The 17,664-nt window shown below is 43.1% G+C and overlaps 1 protein-coding gene across 3 annotated transcripts in view; it reads right to left on the bottom strand.

The window, feature by feature from the left end:
* The window catches only part of LOC123519858 (zinc finger protein 64-like), a 181,090-nt gene that overhangs the window by 137,125 nt on the left and 26,301 nt on the right, over window positions 1-17,664 (bottom strand). For all 3 annotated transcript variants that reach the window (XR_006679115.1, XR_006679116.1, XM_045281447.1), the window contains exon 3: window positions 2,218-2,394. Coding sequence is in view for 1 of the 3 variants with exons in the window: in XM_045281447.1 (XP_045137382.1) it covers window positions 2,218-2,394 (177 nt within the window). In the remaining 2 variants the exon portion in view is untranslated. The remainder of the gene's footprint in view (window positions 1-2,217; window positions 2,395-17,664) is intronic.

Raw genomic sequence — 17,664 nt, forward strand, 5'->3', positions numbered from 1 at the left:
GATCAGTTTCTCATTATCCACTTCATCCATTCCGTTAATCAATTTATAAACTTGTATCAGATCCTCTCTCTCTCTCTGCTCCAAGGTTGGTAGATCCATTGCCTTTAGTCTCTCCTCATATGCCATCCCTTTAAATTCTGGAACCATTCTTGTAGCCATTTTTGTAGTCTCTAATTTTCTTATGTGTTTCTTTTATGGGGAGTCCACACAACTCCTGCATATTCCAATCTAGGTCTTATTTTAGTACTTATCAATTTCTTCATCATTTCCTTGTCCATATAGTGAAATGCTACTCCAATATTCCTTAGCAAATTATACGTCTCTCTGAAAATTCTATCAATATGGCTAACCGGTTGATTATTTTCTTCCATTGTCACTCCCAAGTCCTTTTCCTTTTTACTTTTTCTAGTTCTACTCCATCTCCCATCTTATAGATTCCCACTGGTCGTCTTTCACTTTTCCCATTTCCATGACATGGCTTTTGTCCACATTGAATTCCATCTCCCATTTTTGCTCCATTTCCAGATCTTGTTTAAGTCTTCCTGTAGTATTTCACAATCCTCTTTTGTTTAATGACTCTGCACAGTTTCGCATCGTCCGCAAACAGATTTATGTAGCTGTTCACTCCTCTGGCATGTCATTTATATATACGAGAAAAGTATTGGTGCCAATACTGACCCCTGTGGCACTCCGCTGTCTACTGTTCTCCACTTGGACTTCATATCTTTAACTATCGTCCTTATTTCTCTCCCCCTTAAGTAATTCTTCATCCATCTCAATGTGCTTCCTTTTAAGCCACCCTTCTCCTCTAACTTCCATAGTAATCTTTCATGTGGCACTTTATCAAAAGCCTTTTTTAGATCTAAATAAATACAGTCAACCCATCCCTCTCTCTCTTGTACTTTATCAACTATTCTAGAGTAGAAACTCAATAAATTTGTCACACATGATCGACCTTTTCTAAAACCAAATTGGCTATTTGATAATATTTTGTTGTCTTCAAGAAACTCGATCCATTGCTTCTTTATTACTTTTTCACACATCTTGCATATTACACTAGTTAGGCCTGTAATTTAAAGGTTCTTCCTTCCTTCCGCTCTTATATATGGGAACCACCTCAGCTCTTTTCCACTCCACTGGCACTGTTCCATTTTCTATTGAGCATTTTATGATGTTGTATATTGGACTTGCTAGTTCTTCCCTACATTCTTTCAGTATTCTGCCTGAGACTTCATCCGGTCCCATTGCCTTTTCCTCATCCAATTCCGTCATCAACTTTTTATTTCAAGCTTGGTTACTTTAATCTCTTTCATATAGACAGTCTCTATTACCCTGTGGTCTTTCAAATTTGGATTCCTTAGTAAAGACCTCATGAAATTTACTATTTAACAGTTCTGCCATACTTTTGGGTCTTCCACCATTCCGTTTTCTCCTTTTAACCTTTCTATTGTTTCTTTTTGTCTTATTTTTCCATTTATGAATCTGTAGAACAATTTTGGTTGTTCCTTACATTTTTCGACAATGTCCTTTTCATAGTTCTTTTCTTCTTCCTTTCTCACCTTAGCATATTCATTTCTTGCTGTTTTGAAGTTTTCCTTATTTTCTGGATTTCTGTTTCTTCTCCACCTTTTCCATGCTCCATCTCGTTTCTCCTTTGCCCTAGCACATCTTGCATTAAACCAATCTTTCTTTCCTTCTTCTTTAGGTCTATATTTCGAACATATTCCTGATCCCAGTTTTGTATATTTCCAAAAATAAGTTATATTTCTCTTGAACCGTTAATGAGTTTTCCATCTCCTCCCAGTTTACGTTTTTAAAATAGTTCTTGAGATTCTCAATATCAGCCTTTCTGTAATTTAATTGGTCTCCTTTGTATGATTCATCTCTATCTTCCTTTCCTTCTTCTATATCCATCTCTAATATTACATGTGTGTGTGTGTGTGTGTGTGTGTGTGTGTGTGTGTGTGTGTGTGTGTGTGTGTGTGTGTGAGATAAGTCCATGTAGTTTACATTGATGAAGGAGAATTGTCTTTCGAGGGGAGGCTGTGACTGCCCCCTTGAGTTGTGAGATATAACTAGCTTTAATGGAAAGTTCAAAGCACCCTTCCATTAAAGCTAGTTGTCATCTTCCTGAATGTTTCCCTCTTCTCACAACTCAAGGGGGCAGTCACAGTCTGCCCTCTAAATATTAAATACTATCCTACTGCCTATACTTACCCAGGCCAGGATGCTTATCCTTAAGATGAACTTTAAAGGTGGTGGACTGAATGGAGGCATAGTCACAGTAGGGGCAGCGATATGGCCGAACACCTGAATGCTGCATCTTGTGTCGCCGCAGAGAATTGTGATCAGAAGTGCGGTACTTACACTTTTCACATGCAAATGGCTTTTCACCTGAAAAAAAAATTATTTCAGACTTTCTGGTAATTTGGAAGCCTATAATAACAATATAAACATATATTGAATATCAACAGTAATAATAAAACTTTCCTTAAATATAATCTCTAGTCATTTGAGAATGAGCACTTCTTCAATAAGTATTACTTAACGACAGTACATGTTTGTAACCTTTTCAAACTTTAAAAGGCAGATGGCATTTATAGTTGATGCTATGTAAAAGATAGGTGGGATCTATAGTTGATGTGCCTTTTGTGGGATTTGATTTCACATCTCTATAAGCATTGTCTTGTGAACATCCACAATGATGTCTTCCTCTAAGCCTCAGAATCTAACAAACTATATCAATGCCTGCTGAGGAAATTAATCATTCCTCTGCCTCTCAATCCTTCTTCCACTCCACATACAGTTGACCCTCGCTAAGTCAAACTTATAAGGGGAAAGGTTGGTCTGACAAACGCAAATGTCCAACTTATACGAATTCTTCCCACCCTCTACACACACTAAAAACTCAAGACTTGATGCAGGATTTATTTATTTATTTAATTTTGGTGGATTTAAAATTTTGGGATTACCTTCAGAACCTAAATTACTAGATGGTGTACTTTATTTTTTGCTAATTAAATACCCTTCCTGCCAGGAAGCCATTTTTAAATATCTTGTGCAGTTGCATCACAGCCTGACTCACGCCCTACACAGTATGTGGCCAGGCATCAGAAATAATGTCCTTACAGACATAAATTGATGAGGATTAGAATAAAAAACTTCAAGAAGATAAGACAACAAGAAGCAAACAAACAAATATATCATTGTGAGACAGACGAACCATGAATTCTTACCTCCACTCTCCCCTCCGTCACACTTGTACCGCACGCATCACTGCCATCTTATTCTGCATCTCTCACTATCTTCCTCACTACAACTATACATCACATAATTCTCATAATAAAAATATTACAAAAGATTATGTTGAGACAAAGGTATAAAGCTGGACCAGACGAGTAATAAATACTTCACTGTATCATTATCTCACTTCAACACACTAATAACGACTCAGTATCCAGTTCAGAAGAAAAACAGCAGATTCTCATGACACTGCTGATGATGACCTCACAACCCTCCCAAGTGTGAATAATATTATCTTGAGAAGCAGGGGTCTGATGAGTTATCATCTTATCATGCTCCAGGAAGTCACTATTGTATACACAATCATGTGTAAAAATATCATGTCAATCAGATGAATACAAATAGTAAAACAAGGACAAAATTATGAAAAATCTTTAGAAGCGAATATCTCGAAAAGTGTTTTCTTTAATTAAAAATTTTCACAAAATCAGTATAAACTCTGACCAACTTTTGTTTAATATAATTTCAAACTAAAACTAAAATCCAATTCTTAATTGCAATTAGATTTATTATAATGTCAATAGAAAATTAAATACAGGAAGGTGAAAAAAAAATTGTTGCTACTTATACTAATTACCCATATGTAATTACATATGCCTATATGCCCCATATTCCCACATTCAGCAGAGAAAATCAACCAGTACCTCTACATAGAGATCGTGCCTATAAAAGTAACACGTCATCTCCACGCACATGCGCACCAGGAACCACCAGCCCAGCTGGCCACCATACCTCAGTTCCTGTCTGTGCTTGGCACGGTGTTCACCTGCACTTCTCGCTTCTTCCTGCCTTTTTAGGAGTCAACTTCCTTGCCACTTCCATTTCTACTTCTCCCTGAGTTACCATGGGCACTCAGAGTTGTGTTGGATGCAAGAGGTGATTGCCGGGCAAGGCTTTAGAGCTGCATTCCCTCTGTGTGTCTTGTCTGCCCACGATGTGTTTGGCCGAGGATCGGTGTAGTGAGTGTTCCCACCTCTCCCTTCTCCAGTTCAAAGCATTTGTGAAGGATGCTGAGAAGCATTCTAAGAAGAAGCAGGCCAAGTTGTCTGGCGGCTCCAGTGAGAAGCATTTTCGCCAGCAGGAGCTGGCTTCTTAGGCCCCTTGGGCCAGCAGATTTGTCGCTGTAGAGTCTGATCTTGCTGCTATGAAGGTTTCTATCGCTCAGTTGTCTGCGGTCTTGTTGCCCCCTGTCTCTGGTTCCATGTTTTCAGGGTTTGCGAACAGTGAAGCGAGTGTGCATCTGCCCCCCTAGTTGGTGCCGAGTATAAGGAGACCCCAGTCTCCCCCCGGCTCAGGCCCTTCAGTGGTGGCTGCTGGTAGTAGTGGAGCGAGTCTCAGTGTGACCCCTCTCCTGGTTTGTCTACGGGAGTGAGTGGGGGGACAGGCTTCCTCTGTTCTAAGCCAAGCCCCAGAGTTGACAGTAGGGGGAGTGAGTTTGTATGTGGCACAGCCCTCTGCCCCACTGCCAATATTGAGTGGGGTGCTTTCTCCTGCAATTCCTGGCCCTTCCACAGAGTTTTCAGAGCTCAGTGGAGTTAGCGTGTGTGTGGCCCCTCTCCCTAATCTGGCTCTGGGAGTGAGGGGGATCCAGTCCCCCGCTGTTTCAGGCTCTTCCAAGGACTTTTCCGGCTTCGGGAGTATGAGCTTAACTGCGGTTCCTCTCCCTACTGTGGCCCCAGGAGTGAGTGTGGTGCAGACTTCCACTGTGTCAGGTGCTTCCAGGGAGTTTTCAGGTCTTGGTGGAATGAGCTTGCATGCAGCCCCACTCCCGAGTGTAGCTTCGGGATTGAGTGGTTTTACAGGCTCCCGCTGATTCTGTTTCTTCAGTGGCCAGTCCTGGGGTCAGTGGATTGAGTCTACTCGCAGCTGCTCTCTCTGGTAAGGCTTCAGGGTTTTGTGGGGAGTCAGCTCCCGACATGCCAGTCTCCCCCTTGGGCCTTGTTGGTGGCAGAGAAACTTCATGCAGCACCACTCCTTGGTGGGTTGCTGGATGATGGTAATTTTGCAGGCTCGGCGGGCATGTCTTCCATGGGCCTGCCTCATGTTGATCTCTTGCATGGGTCAACATCATCGCACGGACCCTGGTGGCGCAGTACAGTCATACTCGAATTAACGAACAGGATAGCGGGGGTGTCAAAGCTGTTCGTTGAGCGAAAATTCGTTAAGAGGACGTAATTTTCCCATAGGAAATAATGGAAATAGGAGGGGGATACGTTCTGGGCTGGTCCCCAACATACCATATGGGTAAAAAAAATATATATCTATATCTATATATATATATATATATATATATATATATATATATATATATATATATATATATATATATATATATATATATATATGGTCCCCAACATACCATATGGGTAAAAAAAAAAAAAAAAATATATATATATATATATATATAGATAGATAGATAGATAGATAGATAGATAGATAGATAGATAGATAGATAGATATAGATATAGATATATATATGTTTCCTTTCCGACCGCTCTATTGCTGCTGTGGTAGACGGCTACTGTTCTTCTCCTAAACCTAATAATATTGGTGTTCCTCAGTGTTCTGTCCTGTCACCCACTCTTTTTCTATTATTCATTAATGACCTTTTTAACCAAACTTCTTGCCCTATCCACTCCTACGCTGATGATACCACCCTACATCTTTCCACGTTCTTTCAGAGACACCCAACCCTTCAGGAAATTAACAGATCACGCGGGGACGCCACGGAACGCCTGACTTCCGATCTTTCTAAAATTTCCGATTAGGGCAGAGAAAATCTAGTAGTTTTCAATGCCTCAAAAACTCAATTCCTCAATCTATCAACTTGACACAACCTTCCAGACAACTATCCCCTCTTCTTCAATGACACTCAACTGTCTTCCTCTTCCACAATGAATATCCTCGGTCTGTCCTTTGCTCATAATCTTAACTGGAAACTTCACATCTCATCTCTTGCTAAAACAGCTGCTATGAAGTTAGGTGTTCTGAGGTGTCTCCGCCAGTTTTTCTCGCCCCTCCAACTGCTTACTCTGTATAAGGGCCTTATCCGTCCCTGTAAGGAGTACTCTTCGCATGTTTGGGGGGGTTCCAGTCACACAGCTTTGCTTGATAGGGTGGAATTGAAAGCTCTTCGTCTCATCAACTCCCCTCCTCTGACTAACTGTCTTCACTCTCTTTCTCACCGCTGAAATGTTGCATCCCTTTCTATATTCTATCGCTATTTTCATGGTAACTGTTCTACTGATATTGCTAACTGCATGCCTCCCCTCCTCCTGCGGCCACGCTGCACAAGGCTTTCTTCTTCCTCTCATCCCTATTCTGTCCAACTCTAATGGAAGAGTTAACCAGTACGCTCAATCATTCATCCCTTTCACTGGTAAACTCTGGAACTCCCTCCCTGCATCTGTATTTCCAAATTCCTACAACTTGTCTTCTTTTAAGAGGGAGGTATCGAGGCATTTGCTCCCCTAATTCTGGCTGACAGTTTTGGCACTTTTTCTACTCTTTGGAGCGCCAGCGCTCAAGTGGGCTTTTTTCTAACTTTCTTTTATATATATATATATATATATATATATATATATATATATATATATATATATATATATATATATATATACACACACACTTAACCCTCGGCTATCGCGCCCCAATTGGCGCCGAAATAGCCACGCCATAGCCGAAAACGCGATAGCCGAATTGAACAACTAATGAAGATTGTTATTGGTGCTGCAACCACAAAATTTACTCCTAATATCCCTCATTTTTACCTTTTTTTTAATTACTGTATAATCCATTGGTACCAATTAAAACATGTCAAGGTTATAACAAAAAAAATTACATCAGTTCATTGTATTTACTAGAGATGTACCGATGCATTGGTATCGGTATCGGCCCTTTTTTCGGTATCGGTATCAGCTTATTTTATGCTGATACTTCCGATACCTGAAAGGAATTTACTACTTAGTGATATATTCGATATAAGATATTGATGATACCAAATTAATAAAATACGGCATATTAAGTTTCCATGGTGATTACCGTATGTCATGGAATACTGTTTTCTGTGATAATAAGCCACAACCTCTAAATTGGACGTGTATGAAACGCATATAGGCTGAACTCCGGCATCCTGTCACATGGTCGGTCATGAGTCACTACACATTCTCACTGTCTCTCTGTCAGACACTGCTCCTCCACCCACACAAAGTTCACACAGGTGAAAAGCTTGTTTTTTTTAACTATAATCTAAGAATGACAAACTTTAGATATTGAGAATCCAACAAAATGATTTGGTATATATATATATATATATATATATATATATATATATATATATATATATATATATATATATATATATATATATATATATATATATATATATATATATATATATATATATATATATATATATATATATATATATATATATATATATATATATATATATATATATATATATATATATATATATACAGTCAACCTTCGGCTATCGCGACTTCGGCTATCGCGTTTTATTGCTATCGCGCACCCATGAAAAGCTCCTAAAATTTCATTATCGCGATCTCAGATGCCTGCTATCGCGCGCCCCGCCATGACGTCATGTAACATCTGAGCGCTCATTGGCCAAAACCGCCTTCCCGCCAAGATCAATTCGGCTATCGCGTTTTCGGCTATGGCGCGGCTATTTCGGCCCCAATTGAGCGCGATAGCCAAGGGTTAAGTGTGTGTGTGTATATATATATATATATATATATATATATATATATATATATATATATATATATATATTATTGTAAATAACAGCATATTCTTATTTAACTTATAATTAACAGTGGTAGTGCTAGCCTTTTCCAAGATATCATACTGGAATAGGTGGAAGCTCGAATTATATATGTATATTAATTTTAATGCAAGTTTAATTTTTGAGTTACTTGTGTTAACCTAAGGATGTAAAAATTCCATAACTAAGAAAGTAACAATGCTGTTTTGTAATCAAGTGCATTGTGTATAATTTGTTGCATATTAATCATTTAAGATCATACCAATACACTAGAAATTTTGAATAAACTAAACTTTTTTTCTATTTAATTGAAAAGATTAGGTGAAAGCTTATTTTTTTCTTAATTGATCTACTAATGTCTTATGAATTAATATCAAAGGATGTCAGATTTAATTAAAGAGAAACATACACAACAAAATGAGTTTCTTTTGCTAATATTTTGTGTCTGTTTTACAATTTCAATAATTTCAAAAATATTTTTAATCGCCAAAATATCGTCAATAAAATTAATAATGAAAATGCACAAGACCAAATGGTCGCTAAAGGAGTAAGAAGTAAGAATTTAAAATAACTCACAAGAATCAGAAGACGGAGAAGATATTCATTCCAATTACTGAGTAATTTACCTTTGCAAATGCCTTCAAAAAGCTTCTAGAATTGCTCCTATTCACAAACGTTCTCAGAAGGACTTACAGCATCCCCCAAAACAAAGCCTCCCATCTGATAACGCTCACCGTCCACCAAATCATCCTGGTGTCCAGTGCAGAAATCACTATAAGTATCGGTATCGGTGGCATCGGTATCGGTAGTAGTATCGGTATCGGGCCAATTAAGTGGTATCGGTATCGGTATCAGAATCGGCCAAAATTTTAGTATCGGTACATCTCTAGTATTTACTGTACAGAGACTATGTTTCATCTTGACGGGAAGGCGGTTTTGGCCAATGAGCGCTCAGATATCCCATGACGTCATGGCTGGGCGCCCGATAGCAGGCATCTGAGGTCGCGATAATGAAATTTTAGCAGATTTTCATAGGTGCGTGATACCAATAAAACGCGATAGCTGAAGTCGCGATAGCTGAAGTCGCGATAGCCGAAGGTTAACTGTATATATATATATATATATATATATATATATATATATATATATATATATATATATATATACACACACTTAACCCTAGGCTATCGCGCCCAATTGAGGCCGAAATAGCCGCGCCATAGCCGAAAACGCCATAGCCAAATTGATCTTGGCGGGAAGGCGGTTTTGGCCAATGAGCGCTCAGATTTTCCATGACGTCATGGCGGGGCACGCTATAGCAGGCATCTGAGGTCGTGATAATGAAATTTTAGCAGCTTTTCATGGGTGTGCGATAGCAATAAAATACGATAGCCGAAGTCGCGATAGCCGAGGGTTGACTATATATATATATATATATATATATATATATATATATATATATATATATATATATATATATATATATATATATATATATATATATATATATATATATATATATATATATATATATATATATATACATTTGGCAGCATATTGGGCCACCGGTGTACCACTACTTTTATGATGTCATATGAGTCATTGGAAGTTAGAGGAACGACATACAAATTCTCACATTCTCGCATTTATGTTCACAATACAACATTTCTATTAGCTTTTTACAAACCTTGCCCCCAAGAAAGGATTGTTTTGTAATGCATAAAGTGAAATCTTACATGGAATATCAAAAAATAAAGCAGAGATGAGATGAGCCACAGACGAAGCGGGAGACTCGCGGTGACTCGGCCGCTTCTTCTTCCTCTTGTGACCCTTTTAGCCCACGTGTTGGCTTTCCCCATGATATTTGTGTCCACTCCTCTATTGCCTGCTATAATGGATATCATATCTTAGTATTCATATACGCTCATGCCAAGAGGATAACCTCGACTCCGTGGTACTGAATGATAGTAAATTATTAATGAAATACCACGGTATTTCATTTGTAATTAATTCACTATCACTCAGTGCCACGGAGTCAAGGTTATCCTCGTGGCATGAGCGTATATGAATACTTAGATATGATATCTATTATAGCAGACAATAGAGGAGTGAAAACATAATCATGATGAAAGTAATACGCAAGCAAAAGGGTCTCAAGAAGAAGAAGCAGCTGAGTGGCTGCGAGTCTCCCGCTTCGTCTGTGGCTCATCTCATCTCTGCTTTATTTTTTGGTATTCCATGTAAGATTTCACTTAATGCATTACAAAACAATCCTTTCTTGGGGGCAAGGTTTGTAAGAATCTAATAGAAATGTTGTTTTGTGAACATAAATGCATATATATGACAGTAACACCACCTGGAGAGGTGGTGGTCCCAGCAACCTCAGAGCAACCTGATAGCAACCTTGTCACCGTCCCTCTAAGCGTTCATGGATGCCATTTCGCTGCAAGAGGCTGCTCTGACGTTGTTAAAGAATCTTGGATCCAGCTCCACGAGCGCTAGAGATAGAGGCGGGAAGCCAGCCAATCACAGCGAAGCTACCGCATTCAGTCCCTCACCCGGCAAATTCAAACCCAGAAAATTCGCTAAAACAGATGTGGTTGTACTGTACGTTATGCGGACTTTTTGGCCAAACTTTATATAGTACTTTAACCGGAAATTCGTTAAACAAACGTTCATTAAGAGGAGTATTACTGTACTTAGTCAGGCTGCTGCCACGGGCTGGCCTTCGTTTTCTGAAGATGTGGATGAGGTTTTTGATGACGTTCCCTCAGGTGAGGCTGGCACTCTGGATGAGGAGGGTGCAGCCTCCTTTCATGACCTTATTACCTCAGTGAGAGAGTCCTTAGGTCTACCCATACCCTCTTCTATTGCTTCCACTCTTCAGACTGGGGTCAAGTGCACCTCTGAGACTTCACTGCCTGGGCCAACTCCCTTAGTGCTGCCTTGTTCTTCCCTGGCTCTGGATTTCCGCAGGGAACAACTGGGATGTTTCCTGGGGATCCCTAATCCGGCTTCAGCCAAGTTCATTTTGGCCAGGAGGTGGGCTTGAAGGGCAGAGAGGTGGTACACTCCAGAAGGAGATTCATGTTGGGCTTCTCCTCTCAATGATGAGCTGCTTCATTTGGTGGAGAGTAAAGATTTGACTGTGAGTCTTCCCTGGCATAGGGCTATTCAAATTTCTTTTATTTTGAGTAGTCTGGTTGATATCACTTCCTGGACAGATCAGGTTCTGGGGGCCCTTGCTGGCCTTTCCAGTGCTGCCCCTCAGAGGGGCTTGGACTGCCTGGGAGCTCTTGCCAGGCAAATTTAGATATTATGCAGCCCTGTGAAATGCTCCATTTGAGGATGATGATGTCATGCAGGCAGGCTGTGGTGAAAAACCTCCCTAATACCTATGGTGACTGAGGCAGATAAGAATAGATGGCTTCCACTGTTGGCTCTCATCCTTATGATGGTCAGACTCTGGCGGTAGTGGAGTAGAAGGAGCTTGAGTCCTCGCAACGGTCCCTCATATCCCAGATTGCTCGTGGCCTGGCTCCACAGGTCAGGGCATCAGGGCTAAGGCTGGTCATAGTATTGATTCCTGACACCTTGCACCAGTTGCTCCTCCTTCTTTTCCGTCCCCTCCTGCTCCTAAGGTGAGTGGTTCCTTTTGCTCTTGAGGATTCTTCCATGGCTGCTCTAGGGGCCATCGGGGATCTCACTAGGGACACTGCGAAGGTACTGCTGCAAGTTGGGGCTTGTCTGCAGCAGCTCTGTCAAGAGTGGGAGAACATCGGGGTTATGTTCTCCCCTTCCTCAGGGATCCTCCCCTCTCGAACATGCCTGTGGAGTTTCCATCGTACAGGGCGGGCTCGGACTGTCACTTGGCTCTGGAGGCCGCAATTTCCGAGATGCTGGTAAAGGGAACTATAGAACCAGTAGCAGACCCTCAGGCTGGGTTCTATTCTCATGTCTTCCTTGTGCCCAAGACCACAGGGGGCTGGAGGCTGATTTGCGACCTTTTGGTTTTAAATTGTTTTCTGGTGGTGACCCACTTCCGCATGGAGACAGTTTCGTAAGTGCTAGAGCCAATGGCCGAGGGTGAGGTGGATGGTGTCCTTGGACCTGCGAGATGCTTACTATTAGGTTCCTGTCCACCCTCGGTCATGCAAGTACATACGATTCATCTGGCAAGGCAGAGTTTACCAATTTCAGGCTGTGTGCTTCAGCCTTGCCATGGCTCCTCAGGTCTTTACCAAGGTGATGGCTCCCGTGTCGGCTTGGGCCCATCGCCCAGGCATACCCTTGCATCGCTATCTGGATGATTGGATAGTTTCCAGTCCTTCTTGTGCTTCATGCCTCGACAATGCCCAGTCTCTTCTGCTTCTGTGTTCTCGGGTGGGGATTCAGGTCAACCGGGCCAAATCCAATTTGTCTCCCTGCCAGAGCAAGCAGTTTTTGAGTATGGTTCTCAACACCATCAGAGCCCAAGTGTTCCTGTCGCCAGATTGGGTCAGCCATTTTCTGGCAGTGGTTTGACAGTTTCTGCTGGCCAAGGCTCCACCAGTGTCCCTCTGGAGATCTTTCCTCGGACATCTTGCATCCCTAGCATGCTTGTTCCTAAAGAGGCATTGGCGGGCTGTTCCGACCCAGATTGAAGGCGTGTGGCTCCAAATCATCAGTGTTTGCATGACCTCGATTGGTGGTTGGTTCTGGATCAACTTCTGAAAGGTGCCCTGTCCCGTTCGTGGTGGCACCCCCGGAACAGACACTATTCTCAGATGCTTCCCAGCTCAGGTGGGAAGCTCACCTGGGGGATTCTATGGCTTCAAGAGTCTGGACTGTGGAGGAGCAGGGCCTCCACATAAATAATCTGGAGCTTTTGGCAGTCTTTCGGGCTCTCCATTGTTTTCAGCAAGCCTTGTCGGGGTCAGTGGTGTTTGTGATATCTGACAACTCGACAGTGGTTGCCTATCTCAGGAAGTCCATGGGTACTCATTCCAAACCTCTGTCAGCCTTAGCGGGGACAGTTCTCCAGTGGTGCTAAAGCCGTTCCATCTCTTTGTGCCCCATTGTCGTTCCAGGACGCTGCAATTTGATTGTGGATGTGCTCAGTCGGGAGTGTGTCGGTTCAGAGTGGACCCTACACCCCGAAATTTGCAGGAAAGTCTTCCAGGTGTGGGGGTCTCCTCTGGTAGATATTTGTCATGGCACTGTCTCGTCATCTGCCCTTGTATGTTTCTCCTCTTCCGGATCAGGGAACCTGGCGACAGAATGCGTTCTCTTTTCCGTGGGACAGTCTGAATCTGTACACCTTCCCACCATTCGCTCTGATCTGCCGTGTTCTGGTGAGGGTTCGCGAGTTACAAGCTGTGCGTATGACACTACTGGCTCCTCTTTGGCCTCAGGCAGACTGGTTTCCCCTGTTGCTGGACCTCCTCATGGACAGTCCCCGGGTTCTTCCCATGTGGCAGCCTCTCTTTCAACAACCTCACGGTTCCCTTTTCCACATTTCTCCGGAGAAGCTCCATCTTCACGCATAGCGACTCTACAGTGTCTCTTCCGAGCATGAGGGTTTTCGCACAAGGCTGCCAAGTTCATGACTCAACCAGTCAGGCAGTCCTCCGCCTCAGTTTACCAGGCGAAGTGGAGAGTCTTTTGTGGTTGGTACGATTCAAGGAATTTGGTTTTGTGCTCTGCTTCTGTAGTGCAGCTGGCAGATTTTTTCATTTTCCTTTTTGAGTCTAAGTGCCTGTTAGTGCCAGTGATTAGGGGTCATCATTGTACCTTAGCTCTTGTTTTGCGTCAGTCAGGCATAGACTTTTCCAAAGTTCCAGACCTTTCTTCTCTGTTCCGGTCATTTGTGGTCTCTTGTCCACCTCGTTCGTCTCAGTTACCTACCTGAGACCTTGCTCTGGTCCTTCGGTCCTTATTAATTGCTCCTTATTGCCCTTGGGCAGCCTCGCTGAAAGATGTCTCACTTAAGACTGTGTTTCTTCTGGCGCTCGCTTCGGCTCGTCGAGTTAGTGGGCTTCACGGCCTGTCAGCTGAGGTGCATCACCCCAAAGGATGGACTTCCATGACCTTTTCCTTTGCCCTAAATTTCCTGGCTAAGACTCAGTGTCCGGGCCAGCATTCCTTCAACGAGTTCACTATTTCTGCTCTTCTTGATTTTGTCGGATAGGACGAGGTAGACCGCCTTCTTTGTCCGGTTCAGGCGGTCCGCGAATATCTTTGCAGGACTAGGGATTGTCGGCCGGCCTACTCTAGGTTGTTGATCACAGATTTGGATCCCAGACAAGCTGTCCACCCTCATACCTTGTCTATGTGGATTTGTCAGGTGATTCGGAGGGCCTATGTGAGTGTCTCGGAGGAGTCGTGCCTTCTGAAAGTGAACGCCCATGAGGTTCGGGGCTACTGCGACCGGTGTTCTCTTTAGAAAAGTTATGAGTCTGGACTTGGTCCTCAAGGCTGGTATGTGGATGAGTATGACCATCTTTGCCTCCTTTTACCTAAGGGATGTTACTCATAGATACTTCTTCTGTTGGGCCGATAGTTTCGACGCTGAGGGTTGTTCACTGAGGCTGGTTTAGTTTTCTTTCTGGATTTCCCTTGTTGTTAGCAACAAGATTTACAGATACACTATTTTTCAGTTTTCGGGGTTTTGGCTATTTTGGAGATCGTGTCTTCCACCTTAGGGTTTCTCTTACACCCCCGCCACCTATACTTTGGAATCTGGCATATATAATTACATATGGGTAATTTTACTTCACTAAGTCACCCTCTGCAGAGTGGAGCTTCCCCATGAGATACGCTTTGCCACACAGTCAGTAGCGCAGGAACTTGGTTTGGTGTTTTTACCCTTTTCAGGTAAGGCCACGTTGCCTGTTACGCAGGGACAGTGCCTTCTACCCGTTATCCAATCCTTGAATTAGGTAGAGGCATTCAAGTGGCTATATTCATTGTGTGGCAGATGTACCGAGCTTACAGCTCTTGTTGTTGTATCACAGGATGATGGCTATGTCTTTTTCTGGAGAGGAGTCTGCTGGCCTTTCCTTGCCCCCCTTCCTGGTTGCAAGACCAGCAAGAACACCCACAATCAGGTTAGAGGAGGTGGTTCTGCCAGTGGTATCCCCCGGCCTGGAAGTTTGCAGGAAGGTAACCACTCGCTAGGCCATGGCGCACTTGGGCCTGCAGGTGTCAACAAGCCCTCGACTTCGCCACACTCACCTACTTCACAGGATGCCACTCCTTGGGACGTAGTTTTGATGGCCCTTGCAGAGTTAAGGAATGAGATGAACAAATTGAAAAGGGACAGACTGCTGCCTGCCCCCATGCCGAGCAGGGTGAATGAGGGAGCAAGAACTTCTCCAGGTACGCAGCACAATGGTTCACCTGTTCACAATTTCACTGGATTCCCTGATCCTATCTGTGAAGCTGGTGCTCTCACTGAACATCGACTAACAGGTAGCAGAAATGGTGAACTTTCTGTTTAACGATGGAATGTGTGGTGAAGATTATGAGCTTATTTGTGAAGATAATATTACTAAGAGGCCAAAGAATTGCCCTCCACTAACTCCAGTGGATTGCAATCCAGTGGTTTTGGATGCACTTAGAAGTGACACAAAGAAGACGGATCACCGTTAACAGGATGTTAGCAAGGATATTCTATGGGCAGCAACAATTGTCATGAAGTCACTTCTGGTGCTGGATAAGGTTGCTCAAGACAAAAACTTGTCAGAGGTAGCTCGAGAAGTGGGCGTGCTTAACGGAGCATTGGCCTTGATGGGTAATGCTAATTACAAGAACAACTTGGTTAGGCATTTCACCATGAAACACAAGATCAACCACAAGTATGCCCACTTTTGTTCCAGCAAGGTGCCAGTTACTTGTTTCCTGTTCGATGATGATGTTTCTCAGTCTGCCAAGCAAATTGAAGTTCAAGTTTATAGCCAAGAAGCTCACCTCTACATGACCTTTCACAGGGACCAGAACAAGAGGTTACTGGGGTTTGCCTTTGCACAGGAGTTTCTCCAGGTACCAGCCTTATGGTCAGCTGTGGCACAGGGCTAGAGGTGCTCAGCGGCACTACACTACATGCCAGGACTTTACACAGAGAATGGAGAACCAAGTTATTTCGCCAGATTATTTGAGACAAAAAAAAGAATGGTGAATATAAGATGATGCTCAACTTGCAAAAATTAAATAAACAGTAGCTGTGGTGGCGAGTGGACGTGTTGTGTGTGCGCTCCGTTTCTGGCTGTGGTTTTTATAGTTAGCGAGTGGTGTTTGTGCTTGGTGTCTGTGTGTGGTGCTTTTGAGTGTTAGTGAAGTGAAAGTGTGTACTGCAAGTGTTAGATTAGAGTGAAATAGTGGTTAGAATCAGTGTTTGTGAGTTAAAAGTATTTTTGTAGAGCGAGGAGACTAGGCTTGTAACCGTCAAGTTGACCTTGAAAGAGGATTAGTTGACCTCACTTAGGCCCCCCACCACCGCGGTTCCCCCACCCCGCCGTCACCTAGTATTTTTATTTGTTTGTGAGTTAACATATTGTAAATTAGTATGGCGGTAGCTACTGAGGTATATCAGAGTGTGATTGAGTGCGTGAAAGAGAGTGTTGAGGTGGGATTGGGAGAGTTTGTTGTGTGTGAGATGTGTGGGCACGACAGGAAGGTCGTTGACTTTTCTGAGTGTATGGTGTGTAGGCTCAAGAGCGAGAATTTAGTTCTTTCTCTTGAGCACCGAGAATTGCGAGAGGAAATCAGAAAGCTAAGTGAGGGGAAAAGTGCGAACGAAGTTCTCATCTTTGAATTGAAGGAGGAGGTTAAGAGGCTTGGGGAGGCAGTGGAAAAAATTAGGCAGGAGATCAGTGTTAGGCCGAAGGTTGGACCTTCTGAGGGCGACAGGGTGGCTTGGCCCTCTGTCGGGAAGAGCAGAGTGGGGAAGAGGGAGCAGGCGAGCCAGACTGGGAAAGATAGTAGTCAGGATAGGCAGAGATGGCAGGTTGCGAGGGGAAGGAAAGCGGAGACAGTTAGGGAGGATAGGACTAAACCTGTTGAGTGTGAAAATAGGTTCGGTTTGTTGGAGGGGAGGGGAGAGTGAGAGTGGAGTGAATGAAGTGGTTGTGGTGAGTGAAAGGAGAAAGAAGGGGGTAGAGGAGAGGAGGAGGATGGTTGTGCCTAGCACACCTCAGGTGTGTGTGGTGGGTGACTCTCAGGTTAGGTATTTAGATAGCACTTTCTGTGGGAAAGACAGGGATAGGAGGACGAACGTGTGTATGCCTGGTGCAGGTGTGAAGGCAGTGAGTGAGGAGGTGCAGAAGAGGGTTGGGGGGATGGAGAGGGAGGGTGTAGTAGTTTTGCACGTAGGTGGGAACGATGTCAGAGCAGGTGGGTCGGAGGAGTTAGTGGCAAGATTTCGGGAAATGTTAGGCAAGATAAGGGAGAGTGGTAGGAGGTGTGTAGTGTCAGGAATCTTGCCTCGTGTGTATGTTAGCAGGAATGGTTGTCTAGAGCCATTGGTGTGAATGATCGGGTAAAAGGGATGTGTAAGGATGTGGGTGTCAGCTTTGTGGATGTATGGGATAGGTTCT

This window comes from Portunus trituberculatus, chromosome 46 (assembly GCF_017591435.1).
Source record: "Portunus trituberculatus isolate SZX2019 chromosome 46, ASM1759143v1, whole genome shotgun sequence".
Taxonomy (NCBI): Eukaryota; Metazoa; Arthropoda; class Malacostraca; order Decapoda; family Portunidae; genus Portunus; species Portunus trituberculatus.